The sequence below is a fragment of the Papio anubis genome, chromosome 18 (genome assembly GCF_008728515.1).
Source record: "Papio anubis isolate 15944 chromosome 18, Panubis1.0, whole genome shotgun sequence".
In the NCBI taxonomy this organism is placed as follows: domain Eukaryota; kingdom Metazoa; phylum Chordata; class Mammalia; order Primates; family Cercopithecidae; genus Papio; species Papio anubis.
Genome location: NC_044993.1, coordinates 50698288 through 50714834, shown reverse-complemented (window position 1 = coordinate 50714834; position 16547 = coordinate 50698288). Strand labels below are relative to the sequence as shown.

The window sequence follows — 16547 nt, the reverse complement described above, 5'->3', positions numbered from 1 at the left end:
CATCCATGTACCATGTGAGGATATAGTAAGAAAGTACCATCTATGAGGAACGGGCCCTCTCCAGACACTGAATCTGCTGACAGCTCAATCTTGGACTTTCTCCAGAACTGTGAGCAATAAATTTATGTTGTTTACAAATTACACAGTCTAAGGTATTTGATTATAACAGAAGGAATGGACTAACCCCTGCCCATGTATGGTCTCAAGCCTGAGTCACTATCTCCAGAATAACCTCCCTGCCTGCCTTCCTCCTTCTCATCAAGGCTGCCCCCGTCTGATCATACCACTTTCTTATTAGAAATTCTTCACTGACATCCTTGAACCCAGAGCACATGTGTGCACTGGAGGTGTTGCTGCCCTTCAGAGATGTTTCAAAATTTATGAGAGCATTTTTGGTTGTCACAATAATTCAAGAGTGGGAATACTGGCATTCAGTGGATGGAAGCCAGAGATTCTAGACTTCCAGAAATGTACAGAACTTGCCCCCACAACAAAGATTATCAGAGGACCCGCCAGACATTCATGTGGGCAAAAATCCCATTTATCGCTATCTAAGTCCACAACCTACCTTCAGATTACATAAAATGCAAAGTGTTGGAGTCTTTTCTTCCTTAAAAATGTACCTTGGCTGGGCATGGTAATCCCAGCACTTTAGGAGGCCAAGGTGGGGAGGATTTCTTGGGGCTAGAATTCAAGGCCAGCCTGGTGAACACATGGAAATCTTGTCTCTTAAAAAATAAAATAAGCCGGGCACGGTAGCTCACACCTGTAATCCCAGCACTTTGGGAGGCTGAGGTGGGTGGATCACGAGGTCAGGAGATCGAGACCATCTCGGCTAACACAGTGAAACCCTGTCTCTACTAAAAATACAAAAAAAAAAAAAAAATTAGCCAAGAGTGGTGGTAGGCACCTGTAGTCCCAGCTACTTGGGAGGCTGAGGCAGGAGAATGGCATGAACCCAGGAGGTGGAGCTTGTAGTGAGCAGAGATCAGGTCACGGCACTCCAGCATGGGAGACACAGCGAGACTCCGTCTAAAAAAAAATAAAAATAATAAAATAAAATAAAATTAGCCAAGTGTAAATGGTGGAGTCAAGGTCTTGCTCTGTTGCCCAGGCTGGAGTGCAGTGGTGCAATCTCAGCTCACTGTAACCTCCACCTCCCAGATTCAAGCGAGTATCATGCCTCAGCCTCCTGAGTAGCTAGGACTACAGGCATGCGCCACCACACCCAGCTAATTTTTGTATTTTTAATAGAGACAAGGTCCCACCATTTTGCCCAGGTTGGCCTTGAACCCCTGGCCTCATGTGATCCACTCACCTCGGCCTCCCAAAATGCTGGTATTACAGGCATGAGCCACTGAGCCCAGCCAAGCTGTACAGCTTCTGAGCCTGAATTCTTAACATCTCTCCCCATGAACCTGCACTCTATGAAACATCACGTTGTGCTGTCCATGGGTGGCTTTGTCCCATCACTGGGTTATGCATTACAAGAGGGCAGGGATCAAGTATTTTCATTCCTGAACACCCAAAGGCTGACAGAGAGTGGAGGTGCATCTTAACACAGGAATAAGTCAATGCCCTAATCACTCGTGGTCAAAAATCACCCTTGGAAATTTTATTAGTTTCTGACTGCTGCTTTAACAAATTACCATGAACTTAGTGGCTAAAACAACATAAATTTATGGTCTTACAGTTATAGAGGTCAGAAGTTCTAAATGGGTCTTACTGGGCTAAAATCAAGGTGTCAGCAGGACTGAATTCCTTCTGAATGGTCTAAGGAAGAATCTGTTAATTTGCCTTTTCCAGTTCCTAGAAGCCACCTGCACTCCTTGGCTTGTAGCCCCATTACCCCATCTTCAAATCTACCAACATTGAGTGAAATCCTTCTCCTGCTGTCATCTCTGTGGATATCTCTTCTGATTCTATCTTTTCTGTGATTACATGAGGCCCACCCAGTTAATCCAGGCATCTCCCTATTTTCAGGTTAGCTGCAGCTAGGCATCTCCCTATTTTAAGTGATTTGACTACTAACTTTAATTTTATCTGCAAACTTAATTGTCCTTTGATATGTAACAACATATTCACAGGTTCTGGGGATTAGAGGTAAGCATCTTTGGGGGCCATTTCTCTGTCTACCACAAGAATCCCTTAAATTGCCCATGGATTTGCAGGGCACTGAGAAAACAACTTAGATTCATGGTTCAAAGCATGGAGTCTGGAGCAAGATTGTTGAGTTCAAATCTCAGCTTTTTGACCTTGGGCACTTACTTAACTTTTCTGTGTCTCTGTGTCTCAACTTCACCATCTGTAAAATGGGAATGATAATAATAGTGCCCACTTTGCAGGTTAGTAAACACTTAGAATGATGCCCAGGATATAGTAGATGCAATGTGGTTGTTTATTAAATATATTAAATTTCATGGGTATATATAGCATTGGAACAAGATTGTGGTGTCTGGCTGAGCCTCAGACAAAATTATTGACTTGACTCTCAGCCAGCTGTGAGGTACCACAGAAGCAGAGACTGACTCAGGAGTCTCATTTTTCTCTCACTCTGGGACACGTGCTTGCTAAGTGGAAGAGGATGCTGAAATCACCTGTACTATTTCAATTGTTTCTGCTTCTTTCTATTTTGCCAAGTGAGTGACAAAATTGACTGCAGATTTGATGTGACTTCATTATGAATATGTGTTGAATGAATGAATGAGTGGATGGATGGATGGATGTGTCTTCCCTGAAGATCTGTCTCCACCACACATCCCTCCATGTGGGTTCTCTTTCATGGATGGCCTAGGGAGGTAGCTACAGAAAGGGTGATAAGAATGATGCTAGGATCTGGCATCTGACTGGCATTTACCCTTTCTCAGGATCCTGAGGTCTCGTTCAGGACCATGGAGAGCGGCACCAGCAGGCCTCAGCCTCCACAGACAGATCTCCTGGATGCATTTCCCCAGAAGGGCTTGGAGCCCGGGGACATCGCGGTGCTGGTTCTGTACTTCCTCTTTGTCCTGGCTGTTGGACTATGGGTAAGCCAGGCCACTGGGGGATGGGGGATGAAGAGAGAAGGAAATGTCTATTTAGAGGTCTGGAGTTAACCTCATCCTTTTGGAGCTAAGATACTGACTGTGAGAGGAAGAAACTAACACAAGGTTATAGAGTAATCAGAAAAATTTTAAACATGCATTAGGTGTGGACTATTGTCAGACACTGTGTTAAGCATTTTCACCTACGTTTCTCATGTAATTTTCACAGTGCCCTGTGAGAAAGATGCTATTACAATATCCATTTTACAGATAAGGAAACAGAGGCCCAAATAATTTCAGATCCTCATCCTGTAAGTAAGTTAGGAGATCTGGGGTTGGAATCCCTGTCTCCCTTAGTTTGAAGCTCATGGTTTTGTTTTTGTTTTTGTTTTTTGTTTTTCGTTTTGTTTTTGTTTTTGTTTTTTTGTTTTTTGAGATGGGATCTCCCTCTGTTGCCCAGGGTACTAGAATACAGTGGTGGCAATCATAGCTCACTGTGGCCTCAACTTCTTGGGCTCAAGTGATCTTCTTACCTCAGCTGCCAGGTAGTTAATTTTTAATTTTTTTTTTTTTTTTTTTTTTTTTGTAGAAATGGGGTATCGGTATCTTGCCCAGGCTGGTCTCAAATTCCTGGGCTCAAGCAGTTCTTCCATCTCAGCCTCCCAAAGTGCTGGGATTACAAACAGCCCAACTTTTTTTTTTTACTTTAAAGAAAAATTTTAAAGGCAATACAATCACATGGTTCAAAAATAAAAATCACTTATGAGAAGCGATGAAAAGTCTCAATATTAGCCTTCTCTCCACAGGTAACCAGTATTATTAGTTTGTTAGTACATTAGCATATTGTTCAAGTGTCTTTATGCAAATCCAAGCAAATTTTAATATGTATATTTCCCTCTTTCTTAAACAGAAGGTTGCTTATACTGTTTTTTAACTTGTTATTTTTCACTTCTCAGTATCTTTTAGATATGTTTTCACATTAGCACATAGACATTCCTTATCTTCTTAAAAGTTGCACAATATTTCCTTAGATGATTGTGCTGTCATTTATTTAACTAGTCTCAGGCTGAGGGTCATTTGGATTGTTTCCAATCTCTTACTATAATAAACTATACTATAATAAACAAACCCTGGCCGGGCACGCTGGCTCATGCCTGTAATCCCAGCACTTTGGGAGGCCAAGGCGGGCGTATCACTTGAGGCCAGGAATTTGAGACCAGCCTGGCCGACGTGGTGAAACCCCATCTCTATGAAAAATGCAAAAATTAACCGGGCATTGTGGTGGGTGCCTGTGTTCCAGCTACTCAGGAGGCTAAGGCAGGAGAATCACTTGAACCTGGGAGGCGGAGGTTGTGGTGAGCCGAGATCACGCCATTGCACTCCAGCTTGGGCAACAAGAGTGAAAATCTGTCTTAAAAACAAACAAAATAAGTAAATAAATAAATAAACTCTGTACACTATTTGGGAGTGTAGCTATAAGACAAATTCCCTGCAGCAAAATTGCCAGGTTAAAGAATATACACATTGGTATTATACTAGTTTGTGTCAAATTGCACTCCTTAGGTGTACACATCAGAAATGATGAGGAAGTCTGTTTCATCGCATTCTCACCAACAGTGTATTGCCAAACTCATTTTTGTCAGGCTAGGAAAAATAATATCTCAAAGTATTGTTAATATGCATTTATCTTATAATGAATGAGGCTGGGCCCCATAACATATGTTTAAACACCATATATTTTCTTTATGTGAACTATGGCTTCATATTGTTTGCCTTATTCCTATTAGGTTCTTCTTCTTTTTCTTGTCAATTTCCAGGAGCTCTTTTTGTATTAAGGATATTAACAACTTTGAGATAAAAGGTCAGGCGCAGTGGCTCACACCTGTAATCCCAGCACTTTGGGAGGCCGAAGTGAGCAGATCGCTTGAACTGAGTTCAAGACCAGCCTAGCAACATAGTGAGATACCATCTTTACAAAAAACCCAAAAATTAGTTGAGCATGGTGGCACATGCCTGTAGTCCCAGATACTTGGAAGGCTGAGCCAGGAGGACTGCTTGTGCCTAGGAGTTCAAAGTTACAGTGAGCCATGATCATGCCACTACACTCCAACCTGGGTAACAGAGTGAGAGACAGTCGAAAGAAGGAAGGAAGGAAGAAAGAAAGGAAGGAAGGAAGAAAGGAAGGAAGGAAGGAAGGAAGGAAGGAAGGAAGGAAGGAAGGAAGGAAGGAAGGAAAGGAAGGAAGGGAGAGAAAGAGAGAAAGAGAGAAAGAGAGAAAGAGAGAAAGAAAGAAAGAAAGAAAGAAAGAAAGAAAGAAAGAAAGAAAGAAAGAAAGGCAAGAGAAGAGAAGGGAAGGGAAAGGAAAAAGAAAGAAAAAGAAGAAAAAAATGAAAGAAAGAAAGAAGAGAAAAGAAAAAGAGAAAGAGAGAGGAAGGAAGTAAGGGAGGAAGGAAGGAAAAGGGAAGAGAAAGGAGGGGAAGAAGAAAGAAAGAAAAAAGAAAGAAAGGCAGAAAGAAAGAATGGAAGGAAGGAAGAAAGAAAGAAAGGCAGAAAGAAAGAAAGAAAGAAAGAAAGGCAGAAAGAAAGAAAGAAAGAAAGGCAGAAAGAAAGAAAGAAAGAAAGAAAGAAAGAAAGAAAGAAAGAAAGAAAGAAAGAAAGAAAGAAAGAAAGAAAAGAAAAGAAAAGGAAAGAAAAAAAGAAAGTTAATCACCAATGTGATGGTATTAACAGATGGGGTCTTTCTAGGGTGATTAAGTCATAAGAACTGAGCCCTCACGAATGGGATTAGAGACTTTATTAAAGAAGCTCAAGGGAACTAGTTTTACCCCTTTTTGCCCTTCTGTTCCTCTGGCATGTGAAGACACAGAGGAGGTACTATCTATGAGAAACAGGCCCTCACCAGACACCAAACCTCTCGGTGCCTTGATCTTGGACTTCCCAGTCTCCAGAATTGTAAGAAACAAATTTCTGTTGTTTAAAAATTTTGGGTATTTTGTTATAGCAGTGTAAAACAGACTGAGACATGAGCCTCAGTTTCTTCTTTTATCAGATTGGCCTAATGACACCAACCTCATAGGGGTTGGTAAGGATTAAATGAGGTGATGCATATAAAGTGCTTGGCACAGTGTCTGGCACATAGTAAACACTCAATAAATGGTATCAGTTATAAAATATCATAGACAAGCCATGAGCCTAAGACTCAAATGTCTAGGTTATCATAAAATAAATGTTTGTAGCAACAAGTGGTAGGAGCTGTGTTGACCTGAAGAATTTATGTCTCCTCTAAAAACACCAAAATTAAAATTTTCTCCAAAACTGTGGGAGAAACAAAATATATTTGATCTCCCAGAAATATATCCAAATCTGGCCCTTAGGACTCCCAGTTTGCAATCCCTGGCCTTGGCCATTTTGAGATGCCTCTGATTGCTAATGTCTTCCCTCACCCACCTCTCTTCTTTTTTGTAGTCCACAGTGAAGACCAAAAGAGACACAGTGAAAGGTTACTTCCTGGCTGGAGGAGACATGGTGTGGTGGCCAGTAAGTGGTCTTTGGTTCAATTAAAGTCACTTCTTAAAGAATCTTTAAGTGCTGGGATTCTGTCCAGCCTTTGATCTCTCAGGACTCTCTGATCTCATGTTGTTTGGAAGTCATTGTCTAAACTAGAGAAGGCTTAGCTCCAGCCTTTGTTGGAAAAAAAAAATTTGTTTAAACAACAACAAAAAAATTCATCAGCTCACCTAAGGGAAAAATCTGGAGTTAGGTTTTAAAAATAAATATTTATATAAATATAATATTTTTATAATATATAATATATAATTTATTTATTATATAGTTATATACTATATATAACTATATATTATATGTAATTTATAGTTATATAATATTAAATATAATTTATATATTATATAATATATAATAAATATGTAAATATATATAATCACAACCTTAAACAGAAAACCAGTATCATTTGCTCTACATAGGAAAGCAGGGAATCATAAAAATAAAATTAAAAAATGTGCTTTTCTCCCCTGGACTCATTCATGCAGTTGCATTTAGTTGGTGACTAGGCTAGATAGAAGTCCAAGATGGCTTCATCCACATTTGGGGGACTTTGGCAGGGATCACTGGAACACTGGGACCTCATTTTCTCCCTATTCTCTTTTGTCATTCAGTGGCCTAGCCCAGGGTTTTGTGGTTTTTCTTGCTGTTTTGCTTTTGTTTTTGTTTTAACCAGGTAGCTGAATTTCAAGAGGGCAAAAATGAAAGCTACTAGGCTGTTAAGGTCTTGGCCTGGAAGTCATATAGTGTCACTTCTACTACATTCTGTTGGTTAAAGTAAATTACAGGCCAGACCTGTTTCTATATGGGCCAAGTGGAAAAGTCACATTTCAATGGTGTCATTGGGAAAGGCAGAGTAAAGAGCTTCAAAAATTCTCTCCTCCATAAAAGTAATGAGAACCGAAGCAAAAAAAGAAAAAAAGAAAATTGTCAAAATCAACTTTTTTAGAACTCTGGAGATTAACCACATGCTGCAATAATTCAGGAAGCATTTATTCAAGAAAAACAGCTGGATCTTAGGAAAAAAACAGTGAGCTTTGGCCCTGTTTCCATCTCTCTCTCTTTAGCTGTGTAGTAGTAGCCTTGGGAACCACCAGCCTAGAAGCAACTGAAGAGGTCAGAACGGGGTTAGAACTCTTTCAAACTCCATTCTCAAAAAAAGGTCACTATTTTACCTGTCATTTAGTTTCCTGGAAAGCCCCAACTGCCAGGCTCATCTTTGTTTGACCTTACCTAGAAGGTAAGGTCAGTGTGAATAGCCTTTTCCCTAGACACATTTGTAGAAAAACAATCAGTGGCAATTGTTTAACATTGCAGCTATGGCAGTAACAGTTTGGCAAATAATATTCTAATAAAATAACTTCAATAGAAAAGCTGGGAAGTGAGATGCACATAGGGTGCTTTGAAAAGCTCAGACATATTTCTGGGAATCTAGAAGGCCATGTGCACAGGACCACACACATGCTCAGGAAAGACCCAAGAAAGCCCTAAGCTCCTGCTTCTGGCTGACCTTGAGGCTTTGCACCAGCAGGAAGTGAAGGCTAAGGCAGAGTTATAAGCTGGAAGAATTGCAAAGACTGGAAAAATTATTGGTTTCAGGGATTTAAGAAAATGTCTGTTCAGTCATTAGCTGCCCAATAAACTGAGCATAGATTTTGGTAGACACACGTGACAAAGAATTCAGACTTTATAAACTTAACTTAAGAAAGTCATGAAACAAACAATAGAAGCAGCAACAACAGCAGGAATGAATAGAAGAAACAACAATAAACCCTGAAGAGTCAGGAATGATCAGATTTCTAGAGTTACCAGTGACATTATTTTAAATGTCCACCTTTAACAAAAAATTATAAGACATGCAAAAAGCCCAAGAAATTATGGTCCATACATGGAGGTGGGGGGAGCAGTCAATAGAAAGTGTCCCTGAAAAAGACCAGATGTTATATTCACTAAACAAAGGCCTTAAATCAGCAATTTTATGTATATCCAAAAACCACACAAAAAAGCCATGTCTTAAAAACTAAAGAAAAGTATGAGAACAATGTTTAACCAAACAGAATATATCATTAAAGAGATAGATATTATTGGCCAGGCGCGGTGGCTCACACCTGTAATCCCAGCACTTTCGGAGGCCAAGGCAGGCAGATCACAAGGTCAGGAGATTGAGACCATCCTGGCTAACACGGTGAAACTCCATCTCTACTAAAATACAAAAAATTAGCCAGGCATGGTGGCGGGCGCCTGTAGTTCCAGCTACTCGGGAGGCTGAGGCAGCAGAATGGCATGAACCTGGGAGGCGGAGCTTGCATTGAGCCAAGATAGCGCCACTGCACTCCATCTGAGTGACAGAGCGAGCCTCCGTCTCAAAAAAAAAAAAAAAAAAGAGATAGATATTATTATTATTATTATCATTATTATTTTGAGATGGAGTCAAAGCTATAGTAATCAAAAGAGTGTGATATTGACAGAAGGATAAACATGTAGATCCATGAAACAGAATTTGGTAAGAATTTGATAGGAAAGTCAATAAGGAGGCAAAACGGCTCTTTCACAATTCTCTCTCCTCTCTTCTCTTCCTTCACCCTTCTCCTCCTTTCTTCCTCCTCCTCCTCTTTTTCTTCTTGCTCCCTCCTTTCCCCTCCTCACTGGATCTGCCTTTTTTTTTTCTTTTTTTTTTTTGAGGCGGAGTCTCTGTTGTCCAGGCTGGAGTGCAGTGGCGCAATCTCGGCTCATTGCAACCTCCACCTCCCCAGCTCAAGCGATTCTCCTGCCTCAGCCTCCTGAGTAGCTGGGATTATAGGCATGTACCACCACGCTTGGCTAACTTTTATATTTTTAGTAGAGACGGGGTTTCACCGTGTTGGCCAGGCTGGTCTCAAACTCCTGACCTCAAGCGATCCGCCTGCCTCGGCGTCCCAAAGTGCTGGGATTACAAACGTGAGCTAGAGTGCCCAGCTGGGCCTGCCTTTCTGTGCAGGTCTCCATTCTCCTCTCTCTCTGAACTGGCAGTGATGACTGGCACATGGTGAAACATGCCTCCACACCACTCCCTCACCCCCATCACACACACACCCCCCTGGTTCAACATCCCCAGTCCAAGGGACCAGCAGAGATGGTGTCCTTGTTTCAAATTCCCAGGAAAGAGAAGATAATTTGCCCAGCTTGGGCCAGGTACCCAGGCTTGTCCAATCAGTTGAGACCAGGGAGACCAGGGATTGGCATCATCAAGTACAGCACTAGCCATTTAGTGCTATACCAGGAGGACTGTCTACTTTGCTAAGTTAGAAGCAGATCTGGGCAGTTAAAAAGGCTCCCTGATTCTCATCATGAATCACTTTCTACATTACCTCTCATCTTCTTTCCTGACCCCCGACCCCCGCAGGGATGCTGGGTACAGTTGTTAAAGTTGTGCACTGCACAACCCTAGAGGGGGAAATCTGCATTTTAGGCCCTGTAGACATGAATATTTATTCTACCAATCTCTGACAGGTGGGCTCTGACCAAGTAAGAGTCTTGGGAAAGGAGAATCTCATTCTAATGTAAACGAAAATGCCAGATAGGCTAGGGGTGGCCCTGCCTTCCTCCACTTCTCTTCTCTGTCCCTTTGGAGCATGGAAAGAATCGGGGGTGGTGAGCAGGTACCCTCAACTTTGTCTCCAACATCTGACCCCTCCATCTTCCCACAGGTGGGTGCATCCTTGTTTGCCAGCAATGTTGGAAGTGGACATTTCATTGGCCTGGCAGGGTCAGGTGCTGCTACGGGCCTTTCTGTATCAGCTTATGAGCTTAATGTAAGTATTTTACTCAGGGCATAGATGACATCTTACCTCTACCTAATAGGTAGATCTCAGGGGCAAGTTGTATGAATGCCCCGCACTTTAAAAATAGAATGGTGGGGCCGGGCGTCGTGGCTCACACCTGTAATCCCAGAACTTTGGGAGGCAAGGCAGGCAGATCACAAGGTCAGGAGATCAAGATCATCCTGGCTAACATGGGGAAACCCCGTCTCTACTAAAAATACAATAAATTAGCCTGGCGTGGTGGCGGGCACCTGTAGTCCCAGCTACTCAGGAGGCTGAGGCCAGAGAATGGCCTGAGCCGAGATCGTGCCACTGCACCCCAGCCTGGCAGTGTGGATTGAGTGAGACTCTGCCCTGGAAAAGGAAAGAAGAAGAGGAGGGAGGAGGAGGAGGAGGAGTGAGGAGTGGAGGAGGAGGAGAGGAGAGGAAGAAAAGAAGAAGAAGAAGAAGAAGAAGAAGAAGGAAGGAAGAAGAAGGAAGGAAGAAGGAAGAAGAAGAGAGGAGGAGGGAGGAGGAGGAGGAGGAGTGGAGACCTAACCCAAAAATGAAAAATAAAACAAAAAATAAAAATCCAAATAAATGAAACCTGGTGGAATGGACTTAGGGGATCCCCAGTGACGGAGGTGGACTGGTCAGGAGTTTGAGACCAACCTGGCCAACACGGTGAGACCCCATCTCTACTAAAAATACAAAAATTAGCAAGGCTTGGTGGTGCACGCCTGTAATCCTAGCTACTCAGGAGGCTGAGTCAGGAGAATCACTTGAACCTGGGAGATGGAGGTTGCGATGAGGTGAGATTGTGACCCTACACTCCAGCCTGGGTGACAGAGTGAGACTATGTCTTAAAAAATAAATTTAAAAAAAATGGTGTGTGAAGAGGAGGGCTCAGAATTCCTCTCCTAGAGATGCAGAAGAAAGAAGGTATCGTGGAGACTGAAGAGTATTTCTGTGTACTTTAGACATCAATCAACCATAGCAAAAATTTTACAGTTTAGTAGTTTTTGACTTTTTTGGCTACCTCTGGGATACCCAAGAGATAAGATACACTCTCCTATATAGCAGGGCTCATTTGGGATATGATTTTTACTGGGGTCAGGGCAGGGAGGGGATTATTAATAATGATCATTGCCTTCATAATGTCTAATATTTTTTGGATGCTTATTCTATGCCAGGAACAGACTTTGATATGTTACATACACTATCCCATTATAGGATTCATTTACAGATTGGACCCACACTGCCTAGGTTTACATTCTTGCTCCAACTCTTATAAACTTCAGAGGCAAGTGGCTTTTTGTGTGATCTTGGGTGGCAAATGGTTTTTTGTTTTGTTTTTGTTTTTGTTTGAGACAGGGTCTCGCTCTGTCGCCCAAGCTGGAGTGCAGTGGTGTGGTCACAGCTCACTGCAACCTCCACCTCCCAGGCTCAAACCATCTTCCCCTTCAGCCTCCCAAATAGCTGGGACCACAGGTGCACGCCACCATGCCTAGCTAATTTTCATATTTTTTGTAGAGATGGGAATTTCACTGTGCTGCCCAGGTTGGTCTTGAACTCCTGGGTGCAAGTGATCTGCTGGTTTCTGCCTGCCAAAGTGCTGGGATTACAGGCGTGACTCACCGCACTCAGCTGGGCAAGTTTCTTAACCTCTCTGGGCCTCATGTACATAACAGGCATATTAATGGTACCTGCCATGTAGAATCATTATGAGGGTCAAATGAATTAATGCTTGTAAAGGGTGCAGAGAGGTGCCTGGCATACAGTACTCATTAAGTATCATCTCGCTGATTTCCTTGCAACCACCTAGAAAGGCACTGATATGCCCATTTTCCAGGTGAGAAAAATGAGTCTTGGAGACCTGTGTTAACTCTTGTGGTCGGTCTTTGAACCCAGGTCTGCCTGCTATCACAGCCTTGTTGTAATCACTGCCAAGGAAGGGAGGGGGCACAATGAAGCGATGACATGATGTTTAGGAGACACAGAACTAGGAAGCATCACAAAAGGCTTTTTTTTCCACTCTCCTCTTCCTTCCTGAATCCGTTCGCCATGTTAAAAAAGGAAATATGAAGGTCAGCGCAGGTGAACCACTCAGCAAGTAAGAGACTACACCAGAGGTGGAGTTCAGGCCAGGCTGCTTCAGGGTGCAGAGGGAAATCCAAATGGGTACCTTGTTGTGAGCTGCGGGCCAAGTCCTGACTGTGTTTTCTTGAGCAGGGCTTGTTTTCTGTGCTGATGTTGGCCTGGATCTTCCTCCCCATCTACATTGCTGGTCAGGTGAGTCGGGGAGCGTTGGCATGCTGTAGAATTGAAAGATGCTTTGGGAATCTCAGCCCTGCAGTCCCTCCCTCATCCCGCCATCCGTCCATCCTGCCCATGGTCATCCATCAGACTGCCACTCAAAGGCCCCAGTAAAGGGGAGGGATGATCCACGGGTGAGACAATGAGAAACCCGGTCCGTAGCACTTCCTGCCAGTAACCAACATCCAAGGCACACAGAGGGCATTTGGAGGTTGGAAAAACTATGGGCCCCCAAATTTTAAATACCCAAAACACAAATGTAAAGCTCACAATCTCTTTTAAGTGCTTAAATCACAATATGTTTCTGCTATATTTTTTTGAGAGAGGGTCTGGCTCTGTCCCCAGGATGGAATGCAGTGGTGCAATCTTGGCTCACCTAGTCTCACCAGCCTCCCCAGCAGCTAGGACCACAGACGCACGCCACCTCACCCAGCTAATTTTTGTATTTTTTTTTTTTCTAGTAGAAAATACAAAAACTCCACCATGTTACCCAGGCTGGTCTTGAACTCCTGGGCTCAAGTGATCTGCACACCTCAGCCTCCCAGTCTGAGTAGCTGGAATTACAGGCATAAGCCACCATGCCCAGCCTATGTTTCTGCTTTCTACTAAAAAATAAAAATAAAAATGAAAGTATATAGCTCATGCCTGTAATCCCAGCACTTTGGGAGGCCAAGGCAGGCTTGAGGCTAGGAGTTCGAGACCAGGCTGGGCACCATAGTGAAAACCTGTCTCTACTAAAAAAATACAAAATTAGCCAGGTATGGTGGTATGCACCCATAATCCCAGCTACTCAGGAGGCTGAGAAGCCATGAGAATTGCTTGAGCCCAGGAGGCGAAGGATGCAGTGAGCTGAGATCACACCACTGCACTCCAGTCTGTGTGTGTGTGTGTGTGTATTTAAATCATATATATATTTAAATCATATATATATTTAAATCATATATATATTTAAAAATCATATATATAATTCAGTGACTTTTTTTTTCTTTCTTTGCACACAAAACTATAATAATTGAGCTATTTCTGTCTGGTACAAAATGTCAACATTTTAGTTTAGCTGGGGCTCAAGCATCCAGCACTTGGGAGGCCGAGACAGCTGATCACGAGGTCAGAGATCGACCATCCCATGGACACGTGAAACCCTGCCTCTACTAAAAAATACAAAAAACTAGCTGGCAGGGTGAAGTGGCCGGTAGTCCCAGCTACCGGGAGGCTGAGGGTAGAGAATGGCGGTCCCGGAGGCGGAGCTGGTGAGCTGGCATCCGGCCACTGCACTCCAGCCTGGGCTTTGCCAGAGCTAGATCGCCCCAAAAATACACACACAATGCTGCTTTTGGACTTTGAAAGCATTTTTTGTGGTTTTTTTTTTTTTTAAACAGAGTTTTGCTTTTGCCCAGGCTGGAGTGCAATGGCGTGACCTCAGCTCACTGCAAACCTCTGCCTCCTGGTTTCAAGCAATTCTCCTGCCTCAGCCTCCCAAGTAGCTGGGATTACAGGTGCCCACCACCACGCCCAGCTAATTTTTGTATTTTTAGTAGAGACGGGGGTTTCACCATGTTGGCCAGGCTAGTCTCGAACACCTGACCTTGTGATCCACCTGCCTCAGCCTCCCAAAGTGCTGGAATTACAGGCGTGAGCCACCATGCCTGGCCTGAAAAGCAGTTTTTGAAAAATCATCTATGATCTCACTGGCAGCATTGCATCATTCATACTTTCTTAATTCTGTTCTAGATGTTCTACTGCACGTGGCAAGATCACACAATATCACAGTGTTGTTCATAAAGCAGTAACTGATTTTAGCTTTTTATTATGGAAATGTTAAAAAATACACAAAGTAGGCTGGGCATGGTGGCTCATGTATGTAATCCCAGCACTCTGGGAGGCCAAGCTGGGTGGATTGCTTGAGGCCAGGAGTTCGAGACCAGCCTGGGCAACATGGAAAAATCCCATCTATACAAAAAATACAAGAATTAGCTGGGTGTGGTGACACACACCTATAGTCTCAGATACTCAGGAGGCTGAGGCAGGAGGATTAGGATCACTTGAGCCCGGTAGGTTGAGGCTACAGTGAGCCATAATTGTGCCACAGCACTCCAGTCTGGGGGACAGAATGAGACCCTATCTCAAACACACACACACACACCGTGCGCACGCATGCACGCACAAAGTAAAAAAACCTTGGGAATCAGAAATCATGTTAAAAATCCTTCAGGCTGGGTGCAGTGGCTCATGCCTGTAATTCCTGCACTTTGGGAGGCCAAGGAGGAAGAATCACTGGAGTCCAGGATTTCAAGACCAGCCTGGGCAACATAGCAAGACCTCATCTCTACTAAATTTTTTTTTTTTTTAAATTAGCTGGGCCTGGTGGTGAGTGCCTGTGGTCACAGCTACTCGGGAGGCTGAAGTGGGAGGAACACTTGAGCCCAGGAGTTGGAAGTTGCAGTGAGCTATGATCACTCCACTGCAGTCCAACCTGAGTGACAGAGAATAGCAATTCTGTGTTAAGGGCAGGGGTATATGGGTAAGTAACCTCCCTTGGAGGTAATCCCAAAAGTCTAAAATGCGAGACCTTTGGTGAGCAGGGGGCCTGGGTCTGCTCCTGACCCCTGTGGCTAGCTCCCATGTAGACAGAGCATCTGAGGTATAACAACACTGGACTGGAAATGAAGATCTCCGGGTCAATGCATCAAGAAAGTTATTGAGCGCCTGCTACGGGAAGGCATATATGATGGTAGAGATGCAGGTAAGTGAATATTTAGGGTTGCCAGACATTCTCACCTGATGGCTTCCATTTTCTCTGGCAAACAGAAGATAATGTCACCAGCTGAGAGTGAGAAAGGAACTTGTGAAGCTTAAGGTTGAGAAGATGCAAAGTTTGTTGTTTTTGTTTTATTTTGTTTGTTTGTTTTGAAATGGAGTCTTGCTCTGTCACTCAGGCTGGAATGCGGTGGCATGATCTCAGCTCACTGCAAGCACCACCTCCCGGGTTCAAGCAGTTCTCTGCCTCAGCCTCCCAAGTAGCTGGGATTACAGGCACCCGCCGCCATGCCCGGCTAATTTTTGTATCTTTAGTACAGACGGGGTTTCACCATGTTGGTCAGGCTGGTCTCAAACTCCCGACCTCATGATCCACCCACCTCAGCCTCCCAAAGTGCTGGGATTACAGGCGCGAGCCACTGCGCAGGCCAGATGCAGAGATCTGAAATGGCTGCAGTAGTTGTTTGTAATAGAAAAACCTGGGAACAACCACCATGTCCATTAACAGGGAACTGGATGGCCAGGCTATACTACTTCATGCTGTGACGAAGGATGAAGTCCATAGAGGCATGCTAATCTACAAGCTATTGTTAAATAAGAAAATAAAATCTCCCAGATCTACACATCCTTTGGGCAATATCTTACACATACACAAAGGAGAGGTTAAACCCAACCTAGATAATAAATGCCAAAGTGTTGAGAAAAGTTTAAAAGCTACCCAATTTGTTTTTATTAGGACATGAAATAAGCACTCAGAAAAGCAATGAAACACACACACACACACACACACACAACAAACACAAAAATGCAACCTGACAGATTATTGTTAAAGGAACACCCACATCAAGACAGAAAACAAGGTCAGCCTGGTGCGGTGGCTCATGCCTGTAATCCCAGCACTTTGGGAGCCTGAGGCGGGCAGATCACTTGAGGTCAGGAGTTTGACCAGCCTGGCCAACATGGTGAAACCCTGTCTCCACTAAAAATACAAAAATTAGCCAGGCGTGGTGGCGGGCGCCTGTAGTTCCAGCTACTCGGGAGGCTGAAGTGGGAGAATTGATTGAACCCAGGAGGCAGAGTGAAGTAAGCCAATATAACACCACTGCACTCCTGC

At 43.5% G+C, this 16547-nt stretch overlaps 1 protein-coding gene across 7 annotated transcripts in view; it reads left to right on the top strand.

Moving 5' to 3' along the window:
* SLC5A11 (solute carrier family 5 member 11) overlaps nt 1–16547 on the top strand; it is a 75088-nt gene that overhangs the window by 13379 nt on the left and 45162 nt on the right. For 6 of the 7 annotated variants that reach the window (XM_031658373.1, XM_031658371.1, XM_031658372.1 and 3 more), the window contains exons 3-6: nt 2868–3026; nt 6489–6560; nt 10268–10372; nt 12593–12652. In XM_031658373.1, coding sequence (XP_031514233.1) covers nt 2892–3026; nt 6489–6560; nt 10268–10372; nt 12593–12652 — 372 coding nt within the window. In that variant the 5' untranslated portion in view covers nt 2868–2891. Of the gene's footprint in view, nt 1–2867; nt 3027–6488; nt 6561–10267; nt 10373–12592; nt 12653–16547 lie in introns of those variants that run through there. The other variant, XM_031658374.1, reaches the window with a different exon arrangement.